This window comes from Corvus moneduloides, chromosome 4, assembly GCF_009650955.1.
Source record: "Corvus moneduloides isolate bCorMon1 chromosome 4, bCorMon1.pri, whole genome shotgun sequence".
In the NCBI taxonomy this organism is placed as follows: domain Eukaryota; kingdom Metazoa; phylum Chordata; class Aves; order Passeriformes; family Corvidae; genus Corvus; species Corvus moneduloides.
The window spans coordinates 45,244,564-45,260,524 of record NC_045479.1 but is presented as its reverse complement, the minus strand read 5'-3'; the positions used below and the strand labels follow the sequence as shown (position 1 = coordinate 45,260,524).

General features: G+C 35.9%; 1 protein-coding gene across 9 annotated transcripts in view; it reads right to left on the bottom strand.

Annotated features, from left to right (window-relative positions):
- The window catches only part of ADAMTS20 (ADAM metallopeptidase with thrombospondin type 1 motif 20), an 89,705-nt gene that overhangs the window by 18,916 nt on the left and 54,828 nt on the right, over window positions 1-15,961 (bottom strand). For all 9 annotated transcript variants that reach the window (XM_032106726.1, XM_032106727.1, XM_032106724.1 and 6 more), the window contains 5 exons: window positions 15,270-15,377; window positions 13,977-14,141; window positions 13,479-13,769; window positions 12,992-13,153; window positions 11,323-11,499 (listed from right to left, as the gene is read on the bottom strand). In XM_032106726.1, the coding sequence (XP_031962617.1) occupies window positions 11,323-11,499; window positions 12,992-13,153; window positions 13,479-13,769; window positions 13,977-14,141; window positions 15,270-15,377 (903 nt within the window). The remainder of the gene's footprint in view (window positions 1-11,322; window positions 11,500-12,991; window positions 13,154-13,478; window positions 13,770-13,976; window positions 14,142-15,269; window positions 15,378-15,961) is intronic.

Sequence of the window (15,961 nt, the reverse complement as noted above, 5' to 3'; positions counted from 1 at the left end):
GTCACACAGCATCGAGGCCAGTGAGGAGGCTGGAGGTGCAAAAGTGGTGTTGAGGGGACACAGTCCAGACCAAGTGATGTAGTGGTCAGCAGTAAAAGCTGTGGGGAAGAAGGAGGAAGGAGATGCATGTGAAGTGATGGCATTTTTCTTCCCAAGAAATGATCATGCATAATGTAGCCCTGCTTTTCTGGGGATAGCTGAACACCTGCCTGTCCATGGGAAGTGGTGAATGAATTCCTTGTTTTGCTCTGCTTGTTGGCACAGCTTTTGCTTTACCTATGAAAATTAATTTTCTTAACCCATAAGTTTTCCCACTTCTATCCTTCCAATTCTCTCCTCCATCCCGCCAAGGGGGAGGGAGGGAGTGGCTGTGTGGGGTTCAATGCCTACTGGGGTTAAGCCGCAACACCAACACTGAAAAAGGATAAAACATATTACAAATCTTAAAGGGTATTTTCTTCCTTTTTCTGCCCTTTTTTTGATCAGGAACTTCTGTGACTGGTCAGAAAGTTCAGTTTAGAACGGGATTAAACATGGTAGTTGCTTGAGTTGTCTGGCAAACTGCATTTTGATCTCTAGCTGGCCCAAAAGCCTGTTTGGACTCTTTTAATATTCTAGAAGTAGACTGGGATCACAACTGCACAAGACTTTAATAAAACAATACTTTTGAGCATTGCTTAGTTGAGCAACTTTCAACTTCTCATTTGCCGTATTAGAACTGGATCTTCTTGTGTCTGCCTTCTCTGCTTGCTGCATCTCCCCACGGCTTTTTGTGATGCTTGAGCACAATATGCATTTGTCAGCTAAAAGCATTCAAAGAGTTGTTCATTCCTTTAAGTATGTTGACAACTGTTAAGAAGCAACACAGACTCTATAATTAGGTCCTACTGAATTCTTTGATTCAGAGTCAGTAATTCTTCACTAAAACAAGTACAAACACTTGTGCCATTAGCTCATGCATACAGAAAGGACCAAGGATTAAACATTCCATTACTCCTAAGAAAGACTGGATTGAACTCCAAGAAGTGTGTGTATGATTTACCATTACATCTAAGTTATACCTATGTCAACTACAAAAGTTACACTGAAGATATTTTTAAGTTATCTCTTTGAGTATGGCTTGATTTCAAAAGTTCAGTGTTATATCACATTCCTCTGATGTTCAGAAAATATCTTGATTTGATTAAATCCTCCTTCCATTTGCAGTCTGTTAAGTCTGCTTTGCCACTTTTCTGAATGTGCTTTTGCAGCTATAGAAGTGGAAGGGAAGAAGGCTAGGCTAAGAAGGACTTACAGACATCTTCCAATCCATGATGCTGCTCAGTTTGAATCAGCTATACACGGACCATTCCTGACACCAGTTTGTTAGTCTTGTTTTCAATGACAGGGATGCTACAGCCTCACTTGCATGAGGTTCATCTTTTGTTCTTTCCCAGGCTTCAGGCAGAGAGAGGTCAAAAATGTGGATATTCTTCTGGTTCAAGCTCTACTTGACTTGTACTGTAAGACTTCACAGTACAAGTGAACAGTTCCTGATAGTCCTTTCTGAATCCTTGCTAAACCTGGATTATTGCTAAATCCTTGCTAAATCTTGCCTCACCTTAATTATTAAGAAAAATTTTTACAAACTCCAAAATTCAGTTTTAACCCTGGATCCTTATCCATCCAATATAAGCAACATATTGCTGTGAGCTGTCAGGATATTTTTACTAGGAAACATGAAAGGCTTAAGAATCCCAGAACCACTTTATTCTAACATATGAAGAAAGGCATCCTCCTTCCTCTGTGACCTGAGTTATTTATAACTATATTCTGAGATTACAATCATGTCTTTCTAGTTAATGTTGGGCTAAACTCCATCCAGAAAGTATCATTTGATATTATTTTTGCATCAGAATTGCAGTACTTACGACAACACCTCTTCTGTATTCAGATAACTTTCAAGTAAGAGTACTGCTCTGAGTTAAAACTTATTTATAGTGTTACTCCAAAATCTTACGTTTGAAGATCACTTTTTCCTCCCCAACAATTTCACCTCAATTGCTTGTAATTAATTTAAAAACTCACAAGTGTGGTGTAGAATACCTCATTTTTGTAATGAAAAGTACTGTTTTTATGAGGGAAATTTTAACGTTTACTTTTCAGAAGCTATTCTCTTCAGCACAGCAGCTCAGGAAGGACAGCCCCCGTGCAAAAGACCTGCCATTACCTACTGCCCTCAGTGGAATGGACCAGAGGACAATCTGCAACAAGTATCATCATCTAATATTGGAATTTTTTAACTCAGAAACAAAAGAAATTAGTAATCCTTTTCTCTAGTCAGCCCAACAGGGACTGTTACTTTTTTTCCCCCCTTTCCGTCTAGCTACATATTCTGGCTGTGTAACAAGCTGAGAAGCAGGCACACTCCAAGTTTCTACCATCCACATTATTTTCCAGGGCTTCCAGATGCATACTGTGGATGTTAACACCAGCGCTCTCCAGACAATCCCAGTGTGTGTAGGAGACTCTGAAGTGCCCTGCAGTACAACCTAACAGCTACTCTGCAGGTGGCAGCTGAGCACACAGACTGCCATGACTCTGAGGTCATCTAACCTGGCCACTGTCCCCAGCCATACCTTTTCTGTCAGGACTGAGCACTGTATGCTTGTAGTGGTTTGGTTCGAAAAATCCATTACTTACTTATTTTCCTTCTGTGAGATAAGGAGAAATAATAAGCAAAGCAAGTATTAAGTCATAAAGTTAAGTAGAATGATAGTGGGAAATTTATACTGTAATTGTAGTGAAATGTCTAGGGGTGGAATTTGGTGTAGGGAATTTTCTGCTTGGTTTAGTAGTTTTATTGTTCTAAGTAGAGGTTGTATGGTGAATGTAATTTTGATAATAATTCTTAAATGTGTATTCACTGAGGCGAGGGGTGGAGAATGTAATGGTTTAGTACGGTTTGGGTTTTTAGTTAAAGAGGGCTCCCTCAGCCATGGAAGTGATTCTCTTGAAAAGAGGTACATAAAAAAGCAGCTTCTGTTAGACTCCTTTTAAGATAATTTTGTTCTGAAGGGTAACGAAAACCTCCTGAATAACCATTTTCCAAGCATGCTGAAGCATTATCTATTTAACAGATGGACATAAATGAGAAGCTACATACATCTACATACAAACTCAGAAAAAGTAGGAATGATGGAGGAATAAAGAGGATTAAAGACAGATGTTAGGACTGATGTGGATAACAGGAAGGAAAAACTGCTATGAGAGGATATATCTGGCATCTACTAGGAATGTGCTATTCCTCTTAAAGACACCCTGATTAAAACAAAGTCAGAACCATCAGCACATACATTGAAGGTAAAAGGATTTCACATCTGAAGAAGCCACACTCTGCTGATGATGCTGAGAAACTTTAGATGATATTTTTTTAAGTTGACACCACATGGTCTGAATTCTTTTGTCCAGTGCAGCTGGCAGTATCCTTAATGCCAGAAAATGGCAATCTGCCTGGATGTCAGATGAACAACCATACTCTTTGCAGCTGTTGGAAAAATCAAAACCAGAACCCTTGAGATTCCACTTAATGATCATCTACAAAATGTCTTTTATTCATTCCAGTTAGATTTGTGAGTAAGTCTTAATTTGGCCTACCTTTGTGACATCTCAAATACTATCCATTTCCTCAAGTTCAGAACAAACAAAACAGATGACCGGGTCCTTCTTTGAAAGTCCTCGGGATGAACACCACTATTCTGCCCATCAGTGCTAAAGCCTGACATCCTTCTTGATGCCAACTACAGAGCATTTGAAAACCAGACCATGCTCGTGGGCAGACCAACGCCCCCTGAGTTACCATGCTCAGCTCCCCACCTACTGTGATATTCAGAAAGGCTTCATTCACTGTGCCATGTATTCCTACTCTCTACATGTATCTCATAAATGAGACTGAGCTTTTTCAGTCAGCAACCTTCTCTTTGTTTTACCTACATGCCTCATGTAACACAATTAGAGTTTCAAACAAGCTTCTAGCTTTTACAGTTACAAAAGAACAATGGATTATGAAGATGTTAATGTGGGTGTAAATTTAAAAATAATAATCATATTTTAATGAGTTCTCATTCAACAGTGATGACATATCATATTTGCTATCATTTACTTCTTCCTTTATATCTTCCATTTCATCTCTCAATTACAGTAAAAACTGAATTGTATGGTTATTCTTCCTGCCTTACATGCTCTTGATTTTAGTCCACTTTGTCCGGTTACCACCTGAGAATCAGGAAACCAAGAGGTATTTCTGGCCCCTTTCAGCAGCCATTTGGCAGGCTCAGCTATCTCATGTGCAGTCTTAAGTTTTTCACTGAAGGTTCTGCACGTATCTCTGCTAGGAACTTCACCAGCAGCCCTTGTTCAAGCAACATCAATGCTTTCATTCATGCCAGTATATATTAAAACAATGAAAAGTATGATCAGCTTACTAAGTGCTGGGAGTAAGAGAACAGATAAACTACAGTCTTCAGCCAGCATTCTTACAGCAACTTATCTGGTATGTGTATCTAACTTTTATCATCTTTCAGTTGAATGATATATACAACAGACAGATGGCTGAGAGAAATCATAACTAAAAATACAGAAACATTAGTAAGTTAAAAAACAAAACCAAAAAACTAACATCCCAAACAAACAGTTCTGCCTTACCTTTCCTTCTGAAATCAGTGGCAATCAGGAACAGAGATAGACTCTAGCTAGGTCTTTTTGAAAATCTAATCTACAAGTAGAAATTTGTGTCAAATTTACAAAATTGCAGTCCTGGTCTCTGCCTTTGATATTGTCTGCAAGAGCTTCATACGGGCACTTTCACCATTACAGCATCGCAGACGTCAAACTGCTGACTTCAGCAATCTCATCTTTCTCTACCCCACAGTCATGTAGCACTACTAACATTTTTAAGCAGCACTGGAATGAAGGCAGCAGCACTGGAAACAGTAAGGTGCAAGCATCAAAAAAGAAGGGTGGCAGAAATGGGGACAGGAGACCTTAAGGAAACCCACCGTGAAAAAAGAAATGCAGGGATTTTCTCTCTGTTTCAAATAAATGGATAAAATTCCTGACACATTTTCCAAATAGAGAACAACAGATGTGTATCTGTGTCCATCCAGCAGCTGTGTTCACAAACCTCCGTGAAAACCAAAGAGCAACCCAAAATGAATCCATTTATTGCTTCCAAAAACTAGACACAGTTTAACAGACTGTATCACAGGTAGGTTAGCCCCAAGCCTCCTGTGAAGCTGGGGAAAACTGAACAAATGCACAGGAATGACATAATCTGCACTCTCACTGAAAAATAACTTTGTCCCCTTGAGAGGGACATTTTGTTCACAGGTACTCACAACGAAAGCTGGAACACATTTTTAATATGATAGAGGATCTCTGTTACGGAAGCTACATCTGCACAAAGGGGTTGCACAGTTAAAAAGCATTTCCTTGTAATATTTTAACTATTTAAAACTTCATTTTATTATCTTAAGAGACAGGGTCTTTTCAATTAACCAATTACAAAAGTAAATAGACATAAGACAGTCTTACAACATTAGGTTAATTAGTTTCAGCTGAGTTTGCAAAAATCTAAATACGAGCAAAAGAAAATCTTGATCCCAGCAAGTGCAAGCTCTGATTTATCATTTTTAGTTAAGTTAGCAACAGCAAAACAGTAGCTCAGATATTAAAGGAATGACAAATACATGAGCTCTGTGTGCCTTTCTCCCCTGTAAAAAGTATTACTTCACATCATGTCAATTTTTTCATTTGATTAAAATCTAAGATTTTGTATTTGAACTTCAAAAAATTGGAAATACAAAGCAATATATGCTGGAACAATACAGTATGGTCAGAAATTTTTTAAACTTTTCAGAAGCATACAAAATATCACTTTTTCTATGGCACTTAACTAAATACCACCTAAACAATTACTCCCCCTCCCAATTTATATTAAATATTAATTTAGCATGAAAATATGAGTATATTTTAGATGGTAAATGCAAAATTTTACCTACCTTCACATGTTGAAATCCAGTTTCCTTTAAACCTAAGCCACTTTTCTGTATATTTTCAATTTACTTACAATCAATATTTCCAAAATTACATTTCCTGTACGTAAATATGAACAGGCATGGAAGCTTCTGAAGGACTGATTCAGCAGGAAATCTAAGCGTTTAATCCTGCTGTCACTGAAGTGAAAGGGCCATAGATAGATGGCTGCTAGAACATAATCTGATCAATAGAGCAGCCTGTCTTAGGGGAGTAACCAGTCTCCCAAAATTACTGGTTTTCAAAGACAGGGCTAGGAACTCCTGCAATACAGAACTACAGAACATACTGTTTGTTTCCTAACCCATGCCAGGTAATAAAAATATTCATGTATTGAACCTCACAAATGTTTGGAAATGCTAATACTTTAATATATGTTTAATAACTTTTAAATCTGGGTCCCAAAACCACTTTGAACCAATACTTACAAGTTCTGACTGGGGTTTTCAAAGCTGCCACACACATACAGAGCAGCTCAGAATGATTTTCACAAGGATCTGACCACCTATAACCCTTCAGCTTTTCTGAAAGTTCTAATAAATACACCAGTATCTTCATATTCCTTTAATTCTCATTAAATGGCTGTATGTATTCAGGCATGGTATTAAGCATCACCTGCTTCTTTTCCCCTTTCATTATATTCTGGTTGTTAGGGTTTTGTGTTTGGGTTGGGTTTTTTGTGTGTGTGATTTTATTATTATTATTATTATTATTGCTTTTATTTTGACTATTTCCCACACTTACTTGTCCTCTTTCTAAATGGAGGATCTGAAAGCTCTGCAAACCTCTTTCTGCAAAAGTGTTTTAGGAATGTAAAAATCCATGTTATGTCTTTGAGATTAGGAGCTAAGCATTATGCTATGATCCTCATTCTTCCCTGTGTTTTATCTAAGTGTTTATCTGTGTTTTGACTAAGTGGGAGCAGGACTGGGCCATAAAATTACACCTCCAGCAAAAGATTCAGGAGATAGGATCTTTTAGCTTTACCATCAAAGACCATGGGCCAACTATCTGTGTCAGTCCAGTTGATCAATGGCATCAACTGCTGCTTTCATCAGTAACAATATTTTTTTTTTCTGTTCAATATAAGAGCTTTCCCCATGAAAACAATGTCACTAAAATATCATATGAAGTTAATTTCAACACAAAGGTTAAAGAAAACCCTCACTTTCAGCAAAAGTGGTTAGAACCTGTCCCACCCTTTATTTTTTAAGGACTTTAAACATTGACATTCCTTAATAAAGAGCACAATAAATATAAACACAAAGCCACACAACATGCATGAAAAAGAAGCGTTAAAATGCAACTGTATTTCACAGACACGAGTCACAGTCATTAAATTAAATTATTACGCATACATTATAACTTATTTATTATTTCAAGCTATACAGGCAACATAGCACCAAACAGGAAAAATTTCCTCTAAACTCGATGAACATTACACAAATATTTTGGTTTTGAAATTTGGAAACAAGTGTTTTCTTTCATTTTTATCAGAACGACCCTAAATGAAATTCACTATCCCAACTCTGTTTTATGACATTATTTGGGCAGTGACATCTGTTATCAGTTATCTCTGATAAGGCCCCCCTCCCATTTCCAAAGTTTAAAAAAATGAATAGCAGATGCTAACATCAAGATTTCAGGCAGTGGGATATTAATTTAGTGTGTTGTATTGGCAGTGAGGTATTTTGAAGTTCAACATTAGGCCTCAGCAGAAGGAGAGGTAAAATCTGAAGGTGGTTTTGAAAACCATGTTCACTGATTCTGAATTCCCTTTTAATATAAAAGATTACTTTTAAAGATATAAATACTTTTTACACATTAGAAAAAGTGAATGAAGGCACTTATCATACACAGCAAGAATTTTTGCATTAAAATGAAAACAAATAAATATTTTACTTATGCAAGTTTGGCCTGCTTCTGTTCCTGGAGAGGTCAATGGGATGCCTGGAAATAACAACACTGGAAGGGAACCGGGACTGTTTTTTAAAAATAGATCCATATTCATTAAAAGTAATAGCAGATTTCTTCCACTACTACAAAGACAGAATTACATCTAAATTATTCTGGAGCAAGTAAGTAGAAAACTGAAGCACTGGAAAGACAGCCACTTTAAAGAATATTACATTGTGTGTCTGAAGGGGAGTAAGTAACAGCAGTAACACATTTCTAAGACTTCAGGGCAACCTTGAAAATAATCCATTATTTTTATGCCTATTTCCTCTGAAAATACAAGTAATACTTATGAATTACATACAAATCCTAACAGTGAGGAAAAGAAAAAGAATTAAAATCTTTATTTTATAAACATTTCAGACAAACAAAATATAATTATCTTCTGTAAGGAGCTATGTATTCTTTCTAAAGAAACAAGAAAGGATGAGAACCAAACACATTTCAAGTTAAGACATATCTGGTTAAAATTTTCAGGATAAAATTTAGGTAGCTACCCACACTTATACAAGAATGAATGCCCAAATAAAATATAAAGTTTCCAAGGCAACATCAACTGCTACCACCAACTGCCTAAGCAGAAACCTTGCTGCTTGGTGCCTGGAGGTTCAAGGGTTTTGCAGGCACTGAAAAAGTACAGGGGGCCAAAAATAAGGTCAAACTCCTAAATGTATCAAAATTCTTGTTGTCCAAAAATGTGAACAAACTTTCATCACTATGCAAAGCCTGAAGATATTGTCTTCCCACATATGAACAGCTTATTCTATTCCTCCAGTGTAATTCCTGCACAAGCTTCCTAAAATCTTCAGAAAAGTTATAAAAATTAAATTTACAAAACTTTAGAACTTGAAATTTACTTGTCTCACATCCATTTGGACAACTGCAGAAACCAGGAACAGAGGAGTACACAGCCTTTAAGCTTTGTGAGGGTCAGCTACAGCAGCCACTGACAGACACAATAAAGTGTAACAGCCAACAGCTGCTAAACTGCAGAAAGCATCAACCAAAATTCTGGCTTCAAATCATGAACAGAGCCTTCCTTGCAAGGGCCCTTTTGTGCATTTACAAGATAAATTTTATTTTAATTATGTTGTGCAAAATTAATAACTGAAAGAAATGTACTTAGAAGGCATAGTTCTAAAAGTCTTCCGCTCTCAAATATATAGTGAATCGCTTGTGGAAGAAGTTAGAATCACAGAATCATTAAAGCTGGAAAAGACTTCCAAGACCATCTAGTCTCACAACTCAGTTTTTGCTTAGGTTCTAACACTAGAATCTCACTAGTAGACACAAAAGCTCGATGCATTGCTGTCCTGGCATAGAAATATTACTCAATAATTTTATGAAAAAAATAAATAGTTATTTGTCTGGTTCTTGTGATCTTCTGGAGGTAAGTGTTGATGTGACAGGCTCGAGGACTTCAGCAGCCAGACAGCATTCAGCCAGACAGTTCCCTATATTAGAGCATATTTTATGCCAGAAATGTGTAAGATAGGCAGGACATGATCTATTGCCAAACTAGCAAATTACTAGTCAACCATGGCTAAACAAAGCTGTTTGTGCTAGGCTACGACAGCACTCCTGTGACTAAAGCTTCTACTGCTCCTTCCTAATAGTCATCCTTACTGAATAAATTTTGCTCTGCTTAAACAGCAAAAAAACCCAACTAAGTCTCTGTGTTAGCAGCATCCACACTAGCTAAACTATTAAAATGTGACAGCATATTCAATATGTGAGCCTGCTTTTATTTCCTGAATCTGCTACGTTTGTTTTTGCAGCATGAGATAGTGCAATGAAATTAAATCTCTTATGGCTTAACCACAGAGCTTGCCATCATATATCAAAGAGGCCTCTCTCTCTGATAAATAGAATCCATTCTAAAAAATGGCTTTTTATGTCACTTGAGATATAAACCAATATGAAAATCTTTATAAAACTAAGCCATGTGAAACATTCACATGAACACTAGAATTTACAGGTAATCTATTAATGTAGGGCAAACCGCATTACTCAGGGAACATACAGGTTGTGAATAATTCTTGATCTAAAAGGATAACAAACATTGAGTTCAAAGGCAACTGTGTGCTGAACCCTGCTTGTCTTCTCAGCACCTGATGTATAATAGGTAGCGAGTCACTGCCAATTATTTGGCTAATGGCTAAATAAGATAATCTGGTGTCTGCTAAACACGAAGTCAAATTCTGCTTTGCACAGTGGAAGAAAGAGATAACTGTGGTAAATCATTAATTCAAACTTACATTTTACAGTCTCTTTGCAATAAATTAGAATAGATTTTATAAACATTATCAGTTGTTATAGTTGAAATTGGATAATATTTTTTAAATGCTGCCATATTAATTCAAAGAGACAAATCACATAATTTTATTAATAAAAAACCCCTAAACAACTGTTGTCCCAGACCATCTCCCAGGGATGTCAATAACAGGTTTTTTTGCTGATTTTGATGGAACCAGAACTGGATCCAGCCTCCTTTGATTGCCTTTATTCTCCTTAGAATTTAGCATAATAATCAATATTGTTGTCAAATTCACAGCTTGGGAAATATAATGTGCTCTATACTGCAGAGCTTGCTATGATTACTTCAGTATGTTAATAATCTGCTAGTGGCAATTGTAAAGATTAATGCTGATTACAGTAGGCATTTTTACACATTAATAGACAGTGACATGTAGACAATAACATATTATAGTTACATACATAATTATACATAGATAACTTTAATTAGTCCCTGTTTTAAAACCACTAATATAAACTTTTATACACAAATGTACAGGTAATATGGAGTAAAATGTTTGATGACAGAGTATAATATACATGGGTGTGAGTTATTTTATACTTAAATATACTACAGGAAAAAAGTTATGCACTAAAAAGTTTGGGGTGTTTTTGCAAATATAAATATGTAGATAATACTACAGCATAACTTACAGCATAAACTTCAAATTTAAATACATATCAAATTGTAGCCCTTCAAAATGGAACACCTATTAGGTACTGTTATCAGCTATGATGATCTCTGGTAATTTTCAAAATATTCCCTATGATGTTTTACAGAGCATGATACTGTTCCCTCTGAAAGACATGGCTGCTTCTCATTTAACGCTATGACTGTAGGAACAATTTCTTTATAAAACTACATAGACTATATTCTACATGCATTATTATTTCACTGTTATGAAATAAAATAATGATATAAAATATTTTAAAAGACAAGGGGAAATAGAGTGACAGAAAGAACAAGAAAGCAAAAAATATTAGTGAATGCTATCGTACCGATTTCCACGGTCCCCGATGCCAAGAAACATCACCAGGGCAAGAGTGCACATTACATTGTGCCGTGTTAGGTGGCTTGTCTAGAATTTCACAGTTTTGATCACCCAACATTTGGCCAGTGGGAAGCTGACAAATCACCAGTCTTGTCTTTATTCCATCTCCACAAGTTTGAGTGCACTGAAACACAGAATTTTATACGCAATAATTTTAATAACAGAGTCATCACATACCATGAAACCAAAAGATATAGCAATAATCAGAACATCATACTATTTACTGTGTCTACTTCCATATTCCCTGGACACTAGTCAAGAATGAGGACTTAAAGTCTAATCTCATGTAATTCTCTCACCAAAACATTTACCAAACCACATTTTTATGGTTTATCAAGTGATTTTCTGCAGAAGGTCTCAGTTACAGACACTCTGTTAAGGACAAGTAATTGTGAGAATAAATCTGCATGTGTCTCTTTCTTTAGTAAGAGGAAAAGATGGAAATTTGTCTTAAAACTAGTTTTCCGTGCCAGACAGTGGGCAGAAAAACTCAGAAAACTCAGACTGGGAACATTTTTACACAGTCTAGTTTATACAGACTAAGTGAAAAATACTTACAGGATGTGTTTTCTGGGTTTCAGTTTGCCTGTAATTCTTCAATACCAGTTCTCATTCCTAATGAGCTCTTAAAACCAATCTACAATAGTTCAAAGCTTTTTACTGTATTCTCAAGGATTCTAAATTAGAAAAAAACTGCAGCCATCTGTATGAACTGTATTCCGAGTCTATGGCTATGGACAGAAAAAATATGACATTTAGACTGACCTTGAGAACTGAATCGCTAAATCTGGCCAAAACAAGGGGAAGAAAAGGTAAAATAAAAAAGTCACTCAACCAATTTTTCTTATTTTTTCAATTCCAGTCATTGATTTTCAAGAATAAGGAAAGTGGGCAAGAATCACAAGAGGTTAGATTAGAACAAATGCAAAAATAATCAGCTTTAATTCTTTCTATAGTGTTTGAGCAAGAATATGTGGTCAGGATATGACATCACACAGCATGAAGAAACTGTTCTTTGTCCAATAAAATGTTTCACAAAATGTTCTAACCCAGGCGCAACTTTTAGATGCATGATCCTATCTCCATACTTCTAATTTCTAACTACCACCCAGCAATTTCTAACTACCACCCAGCAATTTCTAACTACCACTACTACTGCTTACAGCTACTATTGTTAGGACCTATGACATGACATGGAATAAAGTTTCTCTACAGCTTCTTATACCCATTTTTTTTTCTTAGACTAGCTATTACACTGCAGTTTTTCTGCATAGAATCCAGCTTTTTGTAATAGAATATAATTTGTTATGTCTCAAGATACATGTTGTACAACAACCACATGATTTGCTGATGTTGTATATCCTCAGCCCCACACAATAATTACTTCTTTTGGATTTACATCACTCATATTTACACTACAGTTCTGGATTTGATCAAAGAATAAAGTTTAGCTAAACAGCTTGAAATTAATTCTTTTTAAATTTTTAAATTTTAAACTCTATTAAATAAGTAAAAACAAGGTGTTCAGTTCCACTCACAGTCACGTAATAATTAAGATCCTACTTCTAAACTTATACGGTAAACAATGTTCCCCTTTGTAAGTGAAATGCTCTTACTTCTCCCCAGTTCCCAAAGTTCCACCGTGGGCAGGGTCCAGAATCACAGTGTCTCGACTCTGAAGGTTTTGTTGCCTCATCACAATTACTGGCACTTCTTCCTTCCTCATCTTGACATACTACAACTCGGCGGTGAAATCCACCTGCACAAGTACTAGAGCACTACCAAAACAGGTAAACATATATTTCGCCATTGCATGATCAGAAAAATGTAAAATATGTTGGTAAAAGAGGTTGGTTTTAAACCTTAACATTCAAAATTGAAATTTTCAAATAAAAATGACTACTATGTAGAAGTACTTTAAATTTGAAATCACAGAAAAATTACACTTAGAATTCAATATATTCTGAACAACAATAAGAACAACAATAATTTTTTAAATTAATGTGCTTCTCTTTTGATCAAATCTGTACTGCAATAATATTCCTAGAAATGTTAACACAGATGTAACAGAAAAAATTAATATATTCTAAAGAAATTTCTTACTGCTCCCCACGGTCCAGTTCTCCACTGATATCCTCCCACAGAAGGACGGTTCCACTGGTTTAAATTGTCTTGTGGAGGGTGCACGGGGAGGTAACCTATTTCTGGAAAATGGCTTGGATGGTCATGTATTTTTGGAACATGATGATAAACCGGTGGACATGGTGGCATGTTACATTCTTGTTCCTTAGGAGGTCGGCCTTCAGGATCACAGTAATTCTCATTGATTTGCTGATGATAGTTGACACAGATGACTTGTCTTGTCACTATTCCACTATCACACGTAACTGTGCACTGACCAAAAGATTAACATAGTGTTTGTCACAGAACATTGATAACTAATAAACAAATACATTTATATTTACTTTTGACAAGAACAAACATATACTTTGTTCTTTCAAGGGATGCAATTTCAATCATGCTTGCACAAAATACATACTAGAGATTTGGCCAATAATCTAAATACACACATTAAAAAAAAAAGTTACAGTTAATACTTACAGGGGACCAATTTCCAACTTTCCACTCTCCACATGGGCTAAAGCAGCTTGAAATTTCAGCTGGTCGTGGTAAATAAGCACACAAAGATTCATCTGCTATTTCTCCATGAGCATCTCTACAACTCACATAGCGAGCACGATCGCCCTTCCCACAGGATGCAGAGCACTGTCAGAGAACAATTCAAGGCCATCACACTTTAGGAGACTAAAACAAGATTATGCAAGCATCTAAAATACTAACATAGCTTAGTATCAGCTTGACTTTAGAATTAAATCAGATTTCCATTTCACACTAATAGAGCCATGCATTCAGAAAGGAAAGTGAAATACTGCTGAAATATTTAGGCCTTAAGAACAACTGGTAGTGTGGAACTGAGTTGCATGGCCTTAATTCTCATGAAGAATTTCAGCATATATAAACAGACAGCACTTAAACTATAACATGGAATAATTATACAGTTTCAAGCAACAACAGAAACATCAGTAACTTCCAGAACATTTTAGTTATTACACAGTGATGCAACATTTACATCAACTGTTAAAATAAAAACCAGTATTAACAATCCATTGCCATTATGGTTTGTATTAGCAGACGCCACTGAGCCCCTTCTGATGCCTTTATAGCTGAGAAGTTCAAGGTGGATTTAATGAAGAACTGATGAGTAGCCTCAGTTTATGCACCCTTTACTGCTATTTAGTTAAAATGGTTGTACAAAAATATAACTGCATTATATGCTTTGTTAAATATCTCAAGGGATTAACAGACACACCTATATTTTATAGATAATTTTAAATTTTCACATTTCTATCAAGTAAAACTAATTTTCAACGTTATCAAAATAAAAAGCTTCCACTGAAGAAAATTTATGTAGGAACCATTTTAATAATGCTTATTTTACAAAAAAGTCAAAATAGACCTTGAAAGACTCTAACTGTTTAGTATTACTATTCACATCAAAGATTTAAATCATATTTTAAAATCAAAGATGATCTCCATACTCAGAAACTGATCAATTACATTTAAAAAACCACTTCCTAGCACACTGTCAATCATATGAGAACTATCTCACTCAGAACCCCAGCTCCTAGAATTCTGCTTTTTTCCTACTATTTTTTCTGGTTGGATTGGAAGCACAGTTTCCTGGGAGTGTCTACCTGCTCCTTAAGAAACAGTTTCTTTTCTTAATAAAATATTAGAATTCCTTTTTAATCTATATATTAATGAGAGCTTTATGGAAAAATGGGTGAATGAGTGGAGGACAGCTCTGCAAGGTGTGACTGCTACATTACATACTGGAGTCCATGATCCATATCTCCATTGGGTCACCTTCCCCACATGGACTAGAGGAAGTGAAGTAGTCCATAATTTTGTATTTTCTGGACAAGAGGGCAATTCACATTCCTGTGGGGGTGAGGAAAAAAGAAGCTTTTGAAATATACATTTTGGAAGAGCAAAATGAAAAGCAAATGGTTAGATCCTACCATTACAATAAACCAGCATTAATTAACAAGTAAATACCGTCTTTTACATTTTCCCTGGAATTATTCAAAGACCTTTCATTGAATTGTTTTGTTTTGTTTTAAATTGAGTATCAAAGAAAATTTACTTGATCTTAAAACTGCATTAGTAATAATTAATAATATTGGCACTTTGAGAAAGAACAGTTGGAGACAACTTGTTGGAGACAAGGAGCATAGACATTACAGTGTCCTGCTTCAGAGCCACAGGCAGCACACAAGGACCAAGCAAAGAAGGTGGCTGTGCTGTCCTGTCCTTTATACCTTCAGCTACTGAGAACATAAATTTGCCCAGTTTCAGTCAGTAGCCAAACAGGTATCACAATTAAAAATGTAAAGGATACTCAAACCCAGTGTTTTCACATCTAAGTGGAAATAAATTATATCAATTAACTGGCTTTTATATTTAGAAGCTTATAAAGAAGCCAGTTGGGTACTATTATTTATTAAGCAGGATGGCAAGCAGTG